Source organism: Pelobates fuscus, chromosome 1 (assembly GCF_036172605.1).
Source record: "Pelobates fuscus isolate aPelFus1 chromosome 1, aPelFus1.pri, whole genome shotgun sequence".
NCBI classification, from domain to species: domain Eukaryota; kingdom Metazoa; phylum Chordata; class Amphibia; order Anura; family Pelobatidae; genus Pelobates; species Pelobates fuscus.
In genome coordinates this window covers 279,502,020-279,521,140 of record NC_086317.1, presented here as the reverse complement: position 1 = coordinate 279,521,140, position 19,121 = coordinate 279,502,020, and the positions used below count along the sequence as shown (strand labels likewise).

At 39.1% G+C, this 19,121-nt stretch overlaps 1 protein-coding gene across 2 annotated transcripts in view; it reads right to left on the bottom strand.

Annotated features, from left to right (window-relative positions):
* Positions 1 to 19,121, bottom strand: part of ZZEF1 (zinc finger ZZ-type and EF-hand domain containing 1) — a 130,672-nt gene that overhangs the window by 29,810 nt on the left and 81,741 nt on the right. For both annotated transcript variants that reach the window (XM_063457428.1, XM_063457429.1), the window contains exons 29-39: positions 14,396 to 14,864; positions 13,597 to 13,761; positions 12,955 to 13,074; positions 12,622 to 12,783; positions 8,647 to 8,776; positions 6,665 to 6,803; positions 5,452 to 5,617; positions 4,195 to 4,457; positions 2,938 to 3,113; positions 2,041 to 2,176; positions 1,665 to 1,795 (exon numbers count right to left, since the gene is read on the bottom strand). In XM_063457428.1, the coding sequence (XP_063313498.1) occupies positions 1,665 to 1,795; positions 2,041 to 2,176; positions 2,938 to 3,113; positions 4,195 to 4,457; positions 5,452 to 5,617; positions 6,665 to 6,803; positions 8,647 to 8,776; positions 12,622 to 12,783; positions 12,955 to 13,074; positions 13,597 to 13,761; positions 14,396 to 14,864 (2,057 nt within the window). The remainder of the gene's footprint in view (positions 1 to 1,664; positions 1,796 to 2,040; positions 2,177 to 2,937; positions 3,114 to 4,194; positions 4,458 to 5,451; positions 5,618 to 6,664; positions 6,804 to 8,646; positions 8,777 to 12,621; positions 12,784 to 12,954; positions 13,075 to 13,596; positions 13,762 to 14,395; positions 14,865 to 19,121) is intronic.

Below are 19,121 nucleotides of genomic sequence, written 5' to 3'. Positions count from 1 at the left end.
ATTATGTTCTTCTCATTTCATGTCTAGCTAATCCCTTTAGTTTCCTAACCACTAAAAATCGGGTGTATCACAGCCCCTGAGATGTATTTGCATTGCATGATGTTACCTTATATAAAATTGTGCTATAACTTTGCATGCCACACTATTATATCGCAATGTTTATTTTCTGGGCTGAACAACGCTGTTGTGGCAAAGTTAGCCTGTATGTTATCTTGAGCACAACAAAAAGAGGAGTCCTGGCCAATATCTAGGCCGAAGAGCTTCCACACTATGCCCGAAGGTTGATGGCGACTATACTACCTCATCCAGTTGCCCGGAAGCTCCATCGACAGGGTCTATCGCATAACAGGCTCACCCAAAGCAAACACGGACCAGATAAGGGACGTCATACTCTGATGCACCTCCTCTAAAGAAAGGGCCCACATTATGCTGACCCTAAAATGCAAAACTCAACTGCTCTTTGAAGGCGCATCCCTAACCTTGTCCAGGACCTCACAAGGGCCACACTACTTTGGTGCAAATCCCTCGCTCTAGTCACCTCTCAATTAAGAAGCGCAGGAGTGGCCTACAGATGGGGATCCCCCTGGAACTTTGCTGGCAACATATAATGGGACTATTCACACACTAGAATCTGAGGTGGGCATTATTATTATGTTATTATATATAATAACATAATACCCACCATCCTCACATCGCTGGGCATGGAAGACCAGAACGAGAGAACATCAACGGAAGCGCCCTCCAGCTCCTGGGATCCTTCCAACACAGCCCCATTCACACAGAGAGCTACCACTTCCAGGGTGGTAGCTCTGAGCATTCGACGTACTGACGCAAACCAAAACGGCAGTACGACACCTCCCCAAGGCACCCATAGCCTACACAGCTGTGCCAAGGAGTTTTATTGTTTTTTAAGTTTATTTCTTGTTTACTATTATGCTTTTCTGTTTCTAAAAGGCTACTAACTAATAACCATAGGCTGACTTAATCGTACACGTTAATACAAAATGACAGCCACCCCAGCCAACCCCCTTGGTTAGGGGAAGCCTAATCTGAGGCGTATTTCACACTTCCCTATTCATTACTCTCCTTAGCATCAGATGACGCACAAAGGGCCATCTTAGCTTTACCAACACTTCCCTCTCACTCATTCTACACCGCCCATCAGGTGGGGGTATTTACTCATGTACCAACAACATAGTAAATGCACGACTACCGCTACAACCCTAGGCGGGTCTATATTGCACTCTCAATACGCCTCATACGATTATAGACCAGCAGAGCGTGCATTTATTCCTACTCATGCAAAATAAGCTGCGGGTTTCACACCCACCACTGATAGCAGATAACTTAGGCTTTGCATGTAAATGTGCAACAACCTTTTTACACAGTGACATGTCTTGCCTGCAACACGATGGCATACCAGCTTGGTCCCATCTGTCATGTTATAGTTTAATTTTCTTTATAATGAAAAAATGAGACAGACATAGCGGAAATTTAAGTATAATCCTGAAGATGACCAATATATTGTATGTTCTCGTTTACTCATTTCCATTTCATTCTATAACGCAATTAACCATTGTCTCAAAAACAAAACAAAAATAACACGTAGCTCCTATGCGACATTTGCGTTAAAAAGATTAAACAACATTTAAAGAAATACTTACGGATTTCATTGGAGGCAACATGGCAGATATGAGCCCCAGAATTCTTTCTTGAGAGCATTCTGCAAAGACTTGGTCTGGACTTGGAATTACAGCCTTGTCTGCAATTTGGTGTTTAGACAAATTGCTTGCAACTATAACAGAGAGAGGCCATGGTGAAGAGGTAAAACATTTCATATTAGAATTCATACACACATTTTAATTTCTTTACTTTTTTTCTTTTATATAACAATCAATAAATCAATGAAGAAAGACTTGTGGGAAAAAAACTTTTAAACCACCAAAATAAAATTAAATCACATATAATAAACAAATTATTATATTTTAGACATTAGAATCCCATTAGACTGATATACATGTAATAAGCATGCTGCCTTACATAGATAGGGTTCTGCATTAAGATCGGAGTCCTTGTCTTCATCAGAATTGGTGGGGGAGACAGTCTTTTCAGAGTCCTCCTCTACCTTCTGCTCTTTGGTGGGAGCAATGGTATCTTTTGAATCATCAATTTTGCTCTGAAAGAATCAGCAAAAGAGTTATAAGCCTGGCAAAAACATGTTAATCAACGTTACACATTAGCCTTTATTTAAATATAACATGAAAAACTCAAGGTACTTAAATAGAATGGGAGTGAAACTTAAAGTGCATAAATTCAAATGGTAAAAAAAAAAAAACTATTTAGATTAACACCCTCTCCCATGTGAAATATTTTTTTTTTTTTTTTTTTTAATCTGCATTTACTTACTAAGTGACAGACACAAGAGGTGAACTTGGGTAGGACTGTAAACACTGCTGTATCTCAGAAAAGGTAACCTTTACACTGCTGACCGTGCAGGCTGTATGCCCCCCAAACCCTTGCATTAAGTTGTAACGGTTCTGGTGACTATAGTGTCCCTAAAGGGTCTCTTCTCTGATAGCAATATTTTCCTTACTCATGTAAAAGACCATTACTTCTGCAACACTCCTGCCATCTTCACAAGATACTCCCATATATGCCCTGTTTTACTAGCACATGCATACACTGGAACTCCTTCAATGGGCATGATAATATGGGGTCTCAAAAATATACCAACTTGTCAAACAGTTTGAAAATTAAAATAAAATACACAAATCATTCATTTGTGTGTTGTGAAAATATTTCACAAGTGTGATGTGCGCTGGCTGCGTGCAATGTGCATGTGTGTGATTTGCATTAGCTGAGTGCACAGTGCGTATGTGTGAATCTAATGTGTTTAAGATTCCACTTACTATGCATTTTAAAAGTTTAACAACTCACAATTTCTGAAGCAGCAACTTTTTCAGAGACCTCTGCAGGCTTTGTGGATTTGTCTGAAAGGACATTTTTATCACTTTCGGGAATGCCATCACTGGAAGAGCGGATAGTGGGCGCTTCAATTTCAGAGCCAGAGTCCACATTTGGCCACATGGAAAGCAAAGATGATGACTTGAGTTCTAGAGAAACAAAACAGCAATGAGACAAAAACCATGAAACTTTTACTGTATGTAATTTCAATGATTTGATGGCTCTGTTTTCAAGGATCAGAACTCCATCTTAGATGCAGATGTAAGCTTTGGCCTATTTACGGTTATGTATAGATTCAAGTTTCCCCAGGCAGCACAATTAAAAATCAGAGACACCTGCCCAAGTGTTTTAACGCTCCACTGAATGTTTCAAAATGTTACGTTTGTTGATCTGTCCCCCTCCATGGTTAATTTTCTCCCAGTGTTTCTACTGGTCTTGTCAAAATGTCTTTAAAGCTCTCCACTGCTCTCTACCATCAAACAGCAGCCTTGATTCTAAGTTACTGTGAAATTATATCAATTATTGGTAGAGGTAAAAATAACAACAATAGCGCTAAGGCTACCAGAAGGCCTAATACTAAAAACAATTACTACTGCCAGTAGTAGCAAATCCCGCTGAAAGGATTCTTATCCAGTCAGCTGTCACTCATCTGAGCACAAAAATTCAAGCAGCAACAGTACAGTTTGCTATGGTGGCTGCCCACCAAGCTGAAAGAGGGTAGCAGTGTCATCACACAACGTTTGAAACATGTAAATTATCACACTATGGACTTAAATGATTATTCTGAGCATAACCACTAGATATGCCTAGGAGAATACTGGTGCTGTTCCATGTTAATGGGGCAATCCATTTAACAATGGTTTGTTTCTTACATGGGTCCCACAAGCGCTGAACTTTCTCTAATGGTAGCAGAGTTGTATATATGGATGCTGCAGAGCTGCAGAATCTGGGTGCTGCTCCTGCCAGTCAGTCATTCATTGGCTTAGAGCATACTCTTTGGTAAGCATTCTGGATGACTGCCCACTTAAAAGATAAGGATGTACTAAATTGTATAATCTATCCAAAATGTTCATTAAAAATGTAATATTGCTTGTTTGAGGGCAATCCAATGCACAATGGTCAAATTCATGGGAATAGATTCCACTGATCAATCCCATTAGGAATACATTAATTTATAAAGGATTTGTAGAGAAAATGCACATTACCTTCAGAGCAAAGAAAATCATTTACCTTTTCCTTTCTGGGCATTTAACAGACAGCAGGCAATGTGATCCGTGCAACTGGCTTGCAAGACTTGAGCACTAGAAACGACAGTGGAGTCCAACTTTTCCCCTTCTATTTCACCTTCACTAGCCAGGTCTGAAGAGTAGAGAGCCAGAGCAGTGAAAAGAAGCCAAGAATAATTGTGGATATAAGGCTGAATAAGTCGCTGACTGTCACTGACTCTGCTTGTAACCGATGGATAAATTGTGATATCGTGGGTGGGCAAATGGCTAGAAGGAAAAAAAAGCATCTTTTAATATCACACAATTAACACCATTCATAGCTGTGTTTCAGCTTTCATATTTCACTGCAGTCCACAGGAAAAACTCAGCTTTTATATAGTTGATTTAAGAGCTCAGATTTTAAGTAAGCTTCCCTTATAACAGAGGACATAGCGGAAGGGAAAAGTTGTTGATCTCAATTGCCGAACCATATTGCTCACAACATATCTCACAGTGGTCTGTGACAAAAATTCAGTAGGAGTAGTTTACATTGGTCAATCAGTGAATTAACTGAAAGAAGTGCAATCCATAATGATGTTTTTTCCTGTAAGTGCATGTTATTTCTTTTTAAATGTGTATGGGATCCAAAAGTCCTATCTTAATTATAGGGCTGTCCAAGGAACCACCACATTTAATAAGTATGGGAGAAAAAACTAAAGTGAAGTTATGGAAATATCCACTTGGTATTAAGACATGCACCTCAATGGTACAGTAGGAGTGGAAAATGCAAAATATCCACAATCATGCTGTTGGTTTTCTCCACTACTAGTTCGGGTCCTGATCTTTAACATGGGAGTGAGTGGAACCCATAGAACTAAAACTGGAAATCTAAGGTGTGACAATGTTGTATGTTTTGGTTTGTGTATTTCTTTTCAGAGAATTCATGGAAATATTTTTAGAGCTGCTGCATAAACTGAAGAATGAGTGAATGAATTAAAATTCACCCCTGGTAAGTAAAATTCACACGTGGACCCTCCAGGGTTTCTGTGGGGAATAAAATTTTTAGTAGTGCCAGAATTGAACTTTTGAGTCACAGATGGATATCGCTACCCCAATACACACCATATAATGCCGGTGTACTTGACCACGCAATTATGAGAACATTTGAGTCACTTTCTTTTAATTACTACCTAAAGCATGGACTGATGCCATTTGAGACATATCCAGAGTTAAAACATGCTGTTTTTGGCTAGGTATTTGGATAAGATACATATTGACATACCTCTCAGAGTACCTCATGCCAACATAGCATCCATAGCATAGATCAAAGTCATCACATACATTGCAATGGATTCTATAACCTATAATAAGTCCTTGACAATGGTCGCAAGCAAATTCCATATTAACCATTTCATGATCATCTTCATGTCCTTCAGGCTTGACACCACCTGGAGCAGAAACACAAAGTACGGTGTGAATTAATATACTTGGAATTTGTCTGGTGATATTACATTCTGTGTGGATGACTCTTTTGAACTGCAAGAGCCCCACATAATATCCATTTAATCAGCAAAGCCCATGAACTTTTTTTTGTTTTAAAAGAGAAATTATTTTTATTATACTGACCATAAGGCACATTGCTGTCAAAAAGGTTTGCCATGTTTGTAGGCCTGATCATAATGTACATCTTCAAGATCTGCTTAGAATGCTTTATTTCTATGCAAGCACAGATTATGAAATCTCCGTTCTACATGTACAGAAATGAGCTGACACACAACTTTAAACACGCAAACAATATTTATTTCTCGGAGCTACAGAGATGATCTGCAGTCAGATATATATAAAAAAAAAAAAAAAACTTGTACCAATGCTATATGTTACTGTTCATTAAATCTGTTTCCACTGCTGAGAAACTCGGAATTCAAATAATGTAAATCCTCAATGAGTAGGTTTAAAATGTATGCACACAAGCGTCCACTATTAGAACTTTATCCCAGATTCACTCCTTACAGTGGAGTAGTAATCTGTGGAATGTCCTTGCTAATTGCTCCACTTGTAAAATGTTACAGCAGCATTGCTCTCTCCATTTTATAAAAGGTGATTCACGATCATATAATCCTTTAGGACTACTTTTTTCTTACTTTTAAGATATGTATGTCAGCAAGTGTGTTTTTACAGAATATGAAAGAGAGTTTTAGATTAGTGCTAACTTTCTGATGAGGAACCTCCATGCAATTTAAAAAAGCCTTATTTATATTGTTAGAATGCTATATACAGTGTTTTTTTGTTTTTGTTTTTTTTTTAATAAAAACTAAAAAGTCCTAAAATCAGCAAAGAAACAATTTGGCATCATAAATAGCAAGTGAATAATTAATGTAACTAAAAGCAGGTATAACTAAATACAAAAGGGCCAGCTAGATACAAACATATGTTAGCAAGTTTTATTTGTAAGAATTGCTTTAAAAAAAAATTAAAAAAAATTCAAGGACACATACCCAGGAAGCATGATTTACAAAGATCCATGTCATTACACTGCAGACATCTGTAGCGGTGCCATGGTGCAATTTTATCACAGCCATCACAAGATATTTCAACATTCAGCAGGTCACAATACCGAGCAATGAACAAGTGCATCTGGGTAAAAAAAAAATATAAAGAGGACATCATCAGATATATTAAAATGTACTTCATTTACAAGGTGATTTAAAGCACATCTCACATTAAATGGGAGTTTTATTTTTATCATTAACTCCTTGACTGATAAAATGAATGAGTTTCCAGAGTTTAAAGCAAATAAGTCTTCTCAAACCATAAGACTAAAGGTGTCCTAAAATAAAGTTAACATGGTCTGGAATTTATAATATACATCCATGTCTATGATTCGGTAAAAATAATGTTCAAAATAGTGCCCATTGCTAAGGGTATTAAGGGTGTGAAGTCTGTAACACAATGCCTATCTTGGCTCATTTGCAATTCAAGCTGGAACTCTGGGGTATGTGAGGAAACATGATTTATCAAATTGCTAGGCCCAAGCAGGACCTTTCAAAGTCCAACTTTTCAACAGTTTGCATGGATTTATTGTTCTTTAATTTTTTTGAATAATATCCTGCAGGTTAATGCACTGATATTTATTTTTTGGATCATGACATCCATCTCATACTTTTACAGAATACATGAAACAACTGTAATATGCAGGTAGTAAAGTAGTGTGTTGCTGCTATATTGTTCTAAAGCTACGTTAAGAATGCTATCCGCCTTGTAGTGAGCTTTATAATAAGCTACTTCCCAATGAGGCACAGCAGCAGACACTTAGTTAACTCCTTGTGAACAAAGGCAATTTCAGCAATAAGCAAGCAATAGGTGTATAGTGACCTTCAGGAACAGTTTATATTTAATGCATTTCAGATTAAAGGAACATTTTGGGCACACACACACACAACTATTTCATATTAGTCACCAGAACAACTACAGCTTAATGTAATTGTTCTGGTGTCTACAGTCTGTACCTTTATGTAAATGTACAGTCTGTACATTTTATGTAAACAGTGGTTACATTGCTCCCTAGGGTCACCTCCAGTGACAGTCACTCAGATGGCCTCTCCACTAGAGGTGCTCTCTGGATCAGGACACTGAACGCTCCTCATAGGAATGTATTTAACATATCTCTATGAGGAGATGCTGCTGCTGCGTTTTTCTGCGCATGCGCAATAGCCTTCCAATGCTTTTAAATTGGAGCTGGAAGGGGGCAGGACTAGCTGCGTCAGAAGGGCACGGCGTTGGAATAAAGGGGAGTAAAATCACCTTTTACACTGGTTACAGGATGCCAGGGGACCCAAATAGTGTCATTACAGTTATAGTGACAGGAATACATGTTTGTATTCCTGTTACTATAGTGTTCCTTCAGGTTATGATGCAAAGAGGACCCTGTACCCGGCTTACCTATAGGGGTCAAACCATTAAAAGAATATTTAGTGCCAGGAAAACAAACTCGTTTTCCGTTTTCATAGCAAGATGGGGTTATTAGGTGTCCGTCCGTCCCCCCCTTTCGGGGCTGAAGGGGTTAAAACCCCTTCAGCCAATTACCTTAATCCAGCGCCAGGCTCCCTAGGCGCAGGTGACCTCTCCTCCCACTGCCGACGTCCGCTCCGAATGCGCATACTCAGCCAGAGCCGTGCGCGCATTCAAACCGCCCCATAGGAAAGCATTACTCAATGCATTCCTATGGATGTCCAACGTGAGTTCAATGTGATTTTCGCATTAAGAAACGGCTATGTTTTCAGCTGCAAGGTTAAAACTAGGGGGACCTGGCACCCAGTACCACTGCATTGAGCTGAAGTGGTCTGGGTGCCTATAGTGGTCCTTTAATGAATGATGTAACCCCATAGTTGTGAAGCCATAGTTAGCTATGCCTTTTGCAGGAAGCTGAAATATGTACATAACTTGTAAACAACAGATACTGTCCATTTGAAAACATTACCTTTCTCCTTACAGCTGGTTCAGCTTGTTCTATCTTATCATACCAAGTTTCAAACATGCCATCCTTGCACTCCTCCAACCACAACAGGTTCTGCCTGTAAACAGCTCGCTCTTCTTCCTCTTCCCACTGACTGCAGTGACAATAGTAAATAAAGGTTGTTTTTTTTTACATGTTCTTTACTTTCCATAGTACTCTACAATAAGTATTTTACAGAAATACAAAGTCTACAAAAATATGCTTATAAATGTAACTTCATTTCAATATTTTCCCTCAAATACACCCAGAAATAAAGGCTTTTTTAATTCCATTTGAATATATATTTAATTTATACACTTAGATAAGCAATGGATATGAAACAGAGTAAAAGCGTATGGTTGGCTCAGAATGGCACAGGTCAAGACATTGTTATATAAGTTTCAAGGACTTTCAAGAATTATTGGCAGAGCAAACTGTTCCATTTTGCTCCACGCTTACAGAATAATGGTATAAACATCAAGACATGGTTTCAAAGCATGTGACAAAGCCTTTTAAGGTAGAGAAAACTCAAGAGTTTTGCAAAGAAATTAAGACACTGTGTCAGTATTCAATACGGATACATATTTATTAGATGTTACATTATAGGCATTTATTCAGATAAGTCTAACGTGGATTAGCTAGTATATGACAATACCAGAGTCATTACAAAAGATGTTATTATATTTAAAAAAAAAAAAAAATAATAAGTTACTTACTGCTAAACCAGCAGCAAGATAATCCATGTGTTGCAGCTCCGCTCCACCCCCTAGAGATCCTCTGTAGAGGCAAATTTGGGCAAATCTAATACACTACATGCCATCACTAAGCACTGGCAATGGTATGTATGAAACAAAGCCTTCACTTCTGTTTTGCACAAATGCGCAAAGCAAATGAGGACAAAAATGTCCCCCGGGTGTCTGATGGACTACTTAGATGATCTTATTAATAAGAATGTTGATTTCTCTTTTATAAATTAAGGGAAAGGGGGCATGCTGTAGTAGCTAAAGGGTTTTTGAGTGTCCCTTTTAATCTATACTTGAAGAGCCAACACAACTATAAAGCATTTCCATAAGCTTTTGGCCAAAATAAAATTTAGGTTTTTCATACTTTTTATAATAAGTACATGTTTTGCCACATTCAGCATCTTAAAGGAACACTAAAGTCTTCTCCTCACTAGTTGGATTATTTGCCCCCCTTGCAAGGGTTAAAAATTATTTACTTTACATTCCTGTGCATGCTGGTCTTCTAAGGTCGCCCCACCTCATTGGCTGAGAACATGTATGCTGATGATCTCCGCTAATCGAATATTTCCCCACAGGAAAGTATTGCACAAGCGAATTGCTGCACTACACCAATCAAATGCTCTTTATTAGCATCATTTGATTGAGAACAAGCCATTCCCAGCTAAAATATGGCATGACAAGTGTCATGATTGCCACTACGAATTTTGAGTCCAACCCACAAAAACACAAAACAACCACAGGTATCTGTATGGCCAGGTTTTTTGGGTTGAAGTTTTTTATTTTCATTTACCGGTATTTATTTTTTAAATCTATGCATTTCATCTTTTTAAATGGATTCAATAGGCACCAAAACAACTGTTGAATGAAGCAGTTTTAGTGTATAGATCATGCCCCTGCAGTCTGACTGCTCAATTCTCTGCCATTTAGGAGTTTAAAGGGACTCTACAGGCAGCAGTTTTAACTCACCTGGTTCCGTCTGACGTGTACATGGCCTTTTTAGTCCCCTGCATGATAGGAAGTCCCACTGGTGGCCGTCTGAGTGACGGCCAGTGGAGGTATTCCTATCAATCAATGTAAACACTGTATTTTCTCTGAAAATACAGTGTTTACATTAGATTGCCTGCAGGGAGCTATAGATCATACCTGAACAACTACATTAAGCTGTAGTTGTTCAGGTGACTATAGTGTCCCTTTAATCACTTTTGTTTCTGTTTATGCAGTCCTCCCCTGACTGTGACTCACATAGCCCGCAGGAAAAATTGTTTCATTTATAATCAGATGTTTACTTGTTTTAAAAGTTTACTCTATAAAATTGAACTTTAATCACACACATGCAGGGTCTAAAGATCTATTAAAAGAGCAGGATATAAGAATTCTAGATTAAACAGAAAGTGAATGGGAGACCCACTGCATAGGCATGCACATGTGACATTTAATTGTGCAATTACAGTGTCTTCCTACTTAAAGGAACATTATAGCATCAGGAATACAATCTTCCTAACGCTTATAATGTCCCTCTCTGTTACAAATCGCTATTTGTAACTGTCCCTTTAAATTATAAATTGCCCTGCTTCCCTGGATTGTGGAGAAGCCGTTTGCCAGCCTCCTTCCTCATGACTATGGCCCTGGAAGATTGTGCCCCTGAAAACTTATGAACTTTTATTGGGTGTGTATGGCCCTTTAAGAACCGTCTGGGGACATCTTGTAACTTTGGTGAACAATGTCCCTTTAAGACTATGTCCCCAGACCTATAAAATAACTTGTTCCTGGCTTTCTCCCACTTGGTTCAGTAAATGAGGCTTACTGAACCAAGTACCACATAGGCGGACCACCCAGAAGTTAAAATGTGCAGGCAATTTACCTCCCAGGCTGTGAGGTTACTGCAGTTTAATTGCTGACCGCTGGGTGGCCGCCATTCGACAGTCGAACACGTGGCGGCAGCCATCTTTGTTCATTCGAACGCGGTCAGCGGTGTATGCTAAAGATTCTGTGGAACTAAAATCGGATGCGCAAATACACGAACACCGCTGACCCGTACCTTCTTCCATACTGAACTTGCAGCTCCAGAGACTAAGTCCCGTTCGAAGGTGGGACTTAGTCGTTTTTCTGCATGAAATTGACCGACCGCACAGCCCAAATCTATGGAACCGTTTTGGGCAGGAAATTGTGCTTGCGGTCGGTCATAAAGGACTTCCATATAACTTTTGATCCGCTGGAGGGATTTGGCTGATTTTTGGAAGTGTTTATGTTTGATGTATGCGGAGTTTAAATATTTATGGAGATTGAATGTATGGTTTTAAAGTTACAGTGTATGTGTAAAAACTGTATTTTTACTGTCTGTAATAATTATGTTAACTGCTTAAGTGAGGGGAGGGGATGTGTGGGTTGTACTGTTATTTGATTGGTTATTTTATGCCTCCCCCTGGGTGTGTTCTGTATGTGCACAACCGTAATAAAAACCAGGCTGGGTGTGCCAGCACCTCAGTTCTTCTTGACCCTTCAAAACGTAGCCTCGTCTCGTTCTTGGAAGGGGATTATTTGGGAATATTACTCTGCTCTTTTTACAGCTGAACCTGACTCTCCCTGACTCTCCCGTGCCACAATAGTGAACTAAATAAAACAATCTAGGATTCTTTACAGGAAGTCTGCGTAAATAATATGCAGGAGTGGTATGACTATGGCTGTATAAACAAAGTGATTTAACTAGTAAATGGCAGATAATTGAGCAGTGATACTGCAGGGGTATGATCAATACACCAAAACTGCTTAATTAAGCTAAAGTGGTTTTGGTGCTTGTTGTGTCCTGTTAAGCTGAATGTTGTAAAAAATCAAATGGGAACATTATCACATAATTATATATACTGTAACTGCTTTGTTAAGGGACAACTGTCAAATTTTCACTACTCATTTTTCAGAAAATACATTTGAATGAAACAATGATTTATTTTTAGATTGTGTACATTTATTTTTGAGAAAATCTCAAATTAAAGTTAAGCTGATCAGAAGTTTGGCAATATGGCTGCTCAGTCAGATTAAAAAAAAGTGAACTTCTCTCTGAAAACAATATACGCATCATTAAAAACACCATTTAAAAAAAAAATGATAATTGAAGTTTGTTTACAGTTCTCCTTTAAGGTGCATTTTCTGTAATAAAGTTTAATTGACAAGAGAAAAAAAAAGTGGTGTGTGTCAAAGTCAAATTTAAATTGTTACCTACCTTACAACACTGTCATGGGTGCTTATATTCTCCTGTGACATAGTTAACAGAAAATCAGGAAGGCCAATGCTGACAAAGAAGGAAAGATCCTGTGGTTCCCAGCTCATGTCCAACATGTGTAAAAGTGCAGTCTGTACACATGACAAAGCAGGAAGCAATGACCTGAAAAAGATGGATGCATCCAAAGATTATCATATGGTTACTTGCTCAGAATCAGACCGCATGCAATGCATGTGTCAGTCAGTTAACATTTAACCCCTTATATGGACTAGGGATACATCTAACCACGGCTAGTTAAAGGGCTAATTTTTTTATTTTATTTACAAGACATACCTGTCATTAAGGCTGTTGAAACTTTTTGCAGCGTTAACAAGGAGTGCAACAAGTCTATAGTAGGACTCTCGAACTTCATTGTGTAGACGAACGCCACAGCCTTCCAAGTGTCCAAAATAGCTAAAAAGATTAAGATAAATTAGAACTGCCACAGGACCAACATCTGACCAATATCAGAGCAAAATATGAGTGGATATGTGTGTAGATTAAAATATGCTTAGACAAGTGTGGTATATTCATAAATAATATCAAATGAAGCAAAAATGTGTGAGTCTTTCCAAAGCAGTGGTTGTCAATGTGAACATCATAAAAATCATCTCTAACTATAAAAAAGCAGGCATTCCGTACTAGTGTGTGCTCTTTAAGGTCCAAGTTGGGTAGACAGCATTTTGCTTTACTTATGACTAATATGCCTGACCTCTTTGGGAGATGCACTGCATAGGCATGCACATGTGACATTTAATTGTGCAATTACAGCATTCTTCCTATTTAAAGGAACATTATAGCATCAGGAATACAATCTGTAATCCCTATTATTTTCTAGGCTCCCCCCTCCACCCCCCACACACACGGTGCCACAATAGTGAACTGATAAAACAAATGGATTCAATTCTTTATACTGTAAATCTTTCTCAAACTTACTTTGTGAAGTCATTCTGACACGCAAGCAGCTCTAATAGAAAGAGAACAGAGGAAGGCTGGAAGATGTGAGGCTGTCCTAATGTCCCTAAACACTCCTGGATTATTGTAAGCACTTTGAGAATGCTTTCAGCTTGCGATTTACGCAGGGAAATGACCTGTAAAATGCTATTCAGTACAAGGAAAGAAACAGTTTACATTACATCCCAAGTAAATCTGGTCAATAGAAAAACATTTAACTAAACAAAAAAGCATTTTATTACGTGTAGCTATAACTAGGTCACCAAGGATAAGTCGCTGTTAACTATGATCTCCACTGATTGTTATCGGTTAGTGCTTTTTGCATTTCCCTGGAGAACAACAGTACAGATTGATAAAGTATATTTTCCTTGTACTAGTAGTCAAGCACCCGAAATTCATCTTATTCCATTCACCTCCTTTTTTTAATCATTTCATTTTGTCCTTTATTTTTAGGAGATATTTCAGAACATTTTTTGTTTCTTTAGCAAAACTTGATAAAGTGATATAAAAAAAATACCATGTGCCAAAACTTTCATAACGAAAATTGCTTTAATTGTGCACCACTCATTATTCAACATTTCTACTTAAAACACCTACATTATCTCAATTTTAGATTATAGCTGGCACGTCTACTTTAAGTTCTTTATAAAAAGGATAATTAAATCTCATTTATGCATCAATGAGTGATGTGATGTGATCATCTCGAGATAATACATTTTGCTAAATGAATTTAAGTCTAAAAATAACTAAAAAAAAAAAAAAGAACCTTTGCCATGTTTACCTTTCATGGGAAATTGTCGTATCTTTTACAAAGTCTAAGATGTTCTTTAGAATGGGATACTTTTCTTTTACAGTTGGCAACACTTTGGACTCCTCCATAGAGCGAAATGAGAGCAGTCGAAGTCTTGCTCTATTAAATGGAGCTTTACGTGTTGGGGTAGGTGGGGGAGATGTTGACTCCTCTACTTTTTCAGAGCTTTTACTTTGCAAAGGTCCCGGTGTTTCTTGGAACCAAAAAGGTTCAGACTCTGGCTTTCTGTGAGAGCCAGCATCAGGCACTTGAAACTTTCCCTGTGCAGGCTGCGGACTATCAGGAGAAGCACATGCAGCTTGAAAATCCGCTTCAACAATAGAACTTTTCCTTCGAATTTCTCGGCCGTCATATGATGGGTAGCAACAATCGGGTGGCAGTCTGGGTCTTGTGAGTAAAAACTTGAGCAGCAACAGACTCTTCTCAATGCACTGCTTTGCTGCAATCATAAAAGGAGGATATTCCACTTTTATTCTCAAACATATCACTGCAGAACTTTCTAAATCTTGATGAAATAATCATGATGACTGTGTTGCAACATCACTGAAATTCCAACACAGTCAAAAGATATCTTATGCATTGTTCGTAAGCTTGAAAAAAGGCGTAGCTACCTTCAACAAGTTCTGTCAATTCCCCAGCTGTCACTAGTGCCCTCCTGCGGGATCCTCCATAGAGATCAGTGTTGAACTCTCATGGATTATATGGGCTAAATGCAGACAAAGAGCCAGGAACTAAACTGGATCCAACGAATGAAGATGGTGGAGGTGGCAATGATGGACAGCTTCAGGTAAGTAATACTTCCCCTACACCCCCTGGCCAACACACACCAAGCAACAATATTTGCAAAATATGCAAAGACCCCAGAAGGAGACAAAAACCTTTTTTTTTTTTTTTTTTTTTTTTTTTAAAAACATAAAGCATAATTTACAACCACATTTAAATTAAATGCGGTAATTAAACTATGTGCCAAATGCTTCAGTTTATGTTTATTTACTGTTAAAAAGACACTATAATATCTTATTATAGTTGATATAAAAAACAAGTTAAGATGGAAACTTGTTTTTTATATCAACTATAATAAAATATTACTTGTTTTATATATAGCTTCTGTATTCCTCATGCTCCATGAGGACAGCCATCTTTAAGCCCACTTGAGTCGAAAGCACAGCTTACCCAACCAAACCCCATGAAGGCAATCAAGAAATAGTGTTTGATCACCAATCCTGATTGCATACGCAATCACAGGTCATCTTAAACACGCAGTCTTTGATAGTTTCAGGTCTTTAAATTCTGCACGGTCTCAGCAAGTAAGTGATACTTTCAGCCAAAGAGACTACAGACGACTGGGCAATGGTAAAGGTACAGAGATGCACTAAAAGAGTTCATGAATATAGCCACCAAACAATAGTGCACAAGACGACTATATTGCATGCATTTTGCATAGTTTTAGTTTAAAATTTTTTATTTTTTTTTTAAATAATTATTTGCTAGAAATAAAAATCAACCCCTTAAGTACAGAGCCAATTGTCCACGTTCTGAACCAAAACAAAACCTTTAATTTGAGCTATGGGTTTGCTCCACCATAATTTAAGGGTTTCTCTTCAAGTGTCTCCATACATATTTTAAATAAATAAATACATTTAAAAAAAATTATATATATATATATATATATATATATATATATGTGTGTGTGTGTGTGTTGAAAGGCCATTAGGCCTGAATTTGTGGGAGGAATAAGTCCCCTACTTAAACTCCCAGCCCCTACTCACCTCTGCCATTCAGCTGATTGTCTATCCCCATAGCAACCAGCACTTCCGGTCCGAGCTTCCCGCCAGATCAGCTTCAGTCTCCTGCAGCAAGAGGTTCAGCGCTTTCCTCCGTCCGTTCCGAAGCCCCGTTGCGCGTTTTTTTCCTCCCGGTCGCGGTACCCGGCTTCCGGTCACGAGACCGGCACGCTCACGTAAGCTAAGTGAGGGAAATAGCGTTCGGCTATTTCCCTCCGTTTGGGCCTAAAAACGTAGGGGTAGGCTCCCTCTATCTTCTTTACACGTATCCATGCTCTTTTAAATGTATTTAGCGTTCGTGCCAAAATGGACGAACGCCTGTCACACTTGCGCATCGTTCATGTATTCGTACAGAAAACTACCGAACTATGTATAAGTATAACACTCCTATAAATCGTTGTATTTTTATGTTACCGTTCGGGCTTATGCACGAACCTCGTACTTACCTACTTACCCGTCCGTGCATCCTTAACATTAGACGATAATCCTATTCACCCCTCGCTATTTTCTCATTCAGTACCGATCTATTTGTACGGTTTAAACGAACGCACGGTACAAATCCCTATTACGGTTAATTCTGTTAAACCATGCTAAATTAATTCATGAATTTCATTTACACGAATTCTAAATATAAACGCATATTCCCTGTTCGGTCAGTTTAACTGCTGATACCTACATGTCAGTATTGGTTATACAATCCGGTCTAACTTCCAGTCTCTTTCTTAAACTGTGTTGGCCGGTTTGATATATCTAAAACATTTAAATCTCAACTATTATTTATAAGATATGGTTCTTTTTCCTACACCTAATTAACTAGTAACCTACGTCTTAATATCCATTTTATTAATTCTTATAGACTTCTCATGTCACCAATATAAATAAACAAGTTTTTCTAACTATACACCAACCCTATTCAGACCCTACATACAGATATTAATTTATTAAAACACGATCTTCTAGGGTAATTCCGTTAAATCCACATCTGTACTACATCTTCTACTTAAAATCACGCAGTCATTTATTCTTGCCTCTGTCACATGTCTTTGGCTTTACAGATTGCATCGGTTTCTTGCATTCCTGCTCAAAAGTTGTTATTTCAAATTCTTTTATTACAGGAACAGGTATAGTATTTTTCTCACTTTGGTTTCATCTAGGTCTAGGCCTCAAAATTCAATTAAACTATCTAGACTTGTCACAGCAAGACATGTTGGTATTTATTACATACGGTCACATCTGTCGTTAACTATTGAAATATTCATTGGTTAATCCTTAGCTCCAGTATTATTCTAGGCCTCCACCGGTTTCTACACATTAAACCAGTTACGCTCATCACGAGTGTCGTACTTCATTCAAGGTATAGTTCCCCACTCTGTCAAGACCTTTCTATACAAGACCTTACGCGGTCTCGGTTTCCTTAAGATTGACTCACGGTCTTACGCCCACGGTATGTTAATTCTTTACAATTTCTCTACCCAGGCCTACGGTCATACTGCCATCAGGCCAAGGAAAACATCCAACCTACCTGATCCGGTACTCAGGCATACCACCAGGTACTTACGTCCTTACTCACGTACGGCAATCACTACCCCAAGGCCTCAATCAGCCTTTCTCTTTAATGCAAACTCATCCCAAACCTATACTAAACCTTTCAGATCCCTCAATTCAGGATCTCACGTTGCGCTCCTAACAGCCAACCCTCACTACAAACCATACGTCACCACAATACGCATAAATACATCAACATCTGTCTTATTCCTCAGGCTTCTTCTTCAAGAGCAGCAGCAGACAAAACTCGCCACATTAAAAAATATTAGAAGGTTCCAGTTATCATTTACAACCTTTCAAGGTTAGTATCCACATATTTCACCTGAATTTTACAGTCAACCTTAAGTATACAATTGAACTGGCTACTGGGTCTAGGCTACCGCCTTAGCTCACCCTATTAGAAAATCCGGTCCCACGAGGCCATCTCCCACCTCAACACGGAGGTACGGCCCCACGCCCAAATCAGTTATCCGCCTCGCCCGCCCTACTACAGGGCTTTAGTCAGGGCCTCAACTGTCACGGCCACACGTTTTGAATTCTCTTTCCAGTCACCGAGAGGCCAACACCCTGCCACCACGTCTGTGGCCTCAATTTCCTAAGCCAAATCATAGGTAGAGCCTCTCACCGCCACTTGGCATTAGCAGGGCCTCACCTACCAAAAATCTCACAGTTAAGTTTTTTGCTTCGGCACTAGCATTACAGTCCAGTTCTTCTGATAAATACAATCTCTCATAAACCCCCCAACCCCCCACGTTTCCTTACTCCCCTTCTAATACCTCATTCACAAAATCATTTCTTTTAGAATGTCCCAAGAACCAATCCCCATCGAAGAACTACCAGAAGAGATACCGTTCACACCAACCAGACCAGAGTCTCCAGGCAAATCTCTCACCCCTTCAACTCCCACGTCCTTGAGAGCATGGACTATTCCTAAAATTACGGCCGAACTTAGGCTCAGGGGAATCCCCTTTCCAGCCACAGCTAGAAAGGCAGAACTTTACAGGCTGCTTACCTACCAAGCCCCTGAGCCTAGGCCAAGCACTAGCTCTCAAGGACAGCCACCAAGCACTGGCACAGCCACCCAGGATACCCTAGCAGCAATCTTGGCCAACCTACAGACCCTTAATAGCAGGCTAAGGTGGAGAGCGCCATCGCCTCCCCAGGTAATACCCCGTGCCTCCTAGTCTCCACCCGGCTGTCCCCGCTGTACCAGCATGCCCCCCCCCCATACTTCCCTCGCCTACACCAGTCACAGCTATAGCTCCTTTTGAGTCACCAGCTCACTCCGTCCCAGACTCTATCAGGAAAGAAATCCTAGACGGGAAGGACGTGTGTCTGGTGTCTCTGCTTATAGCTTCACAGGACAT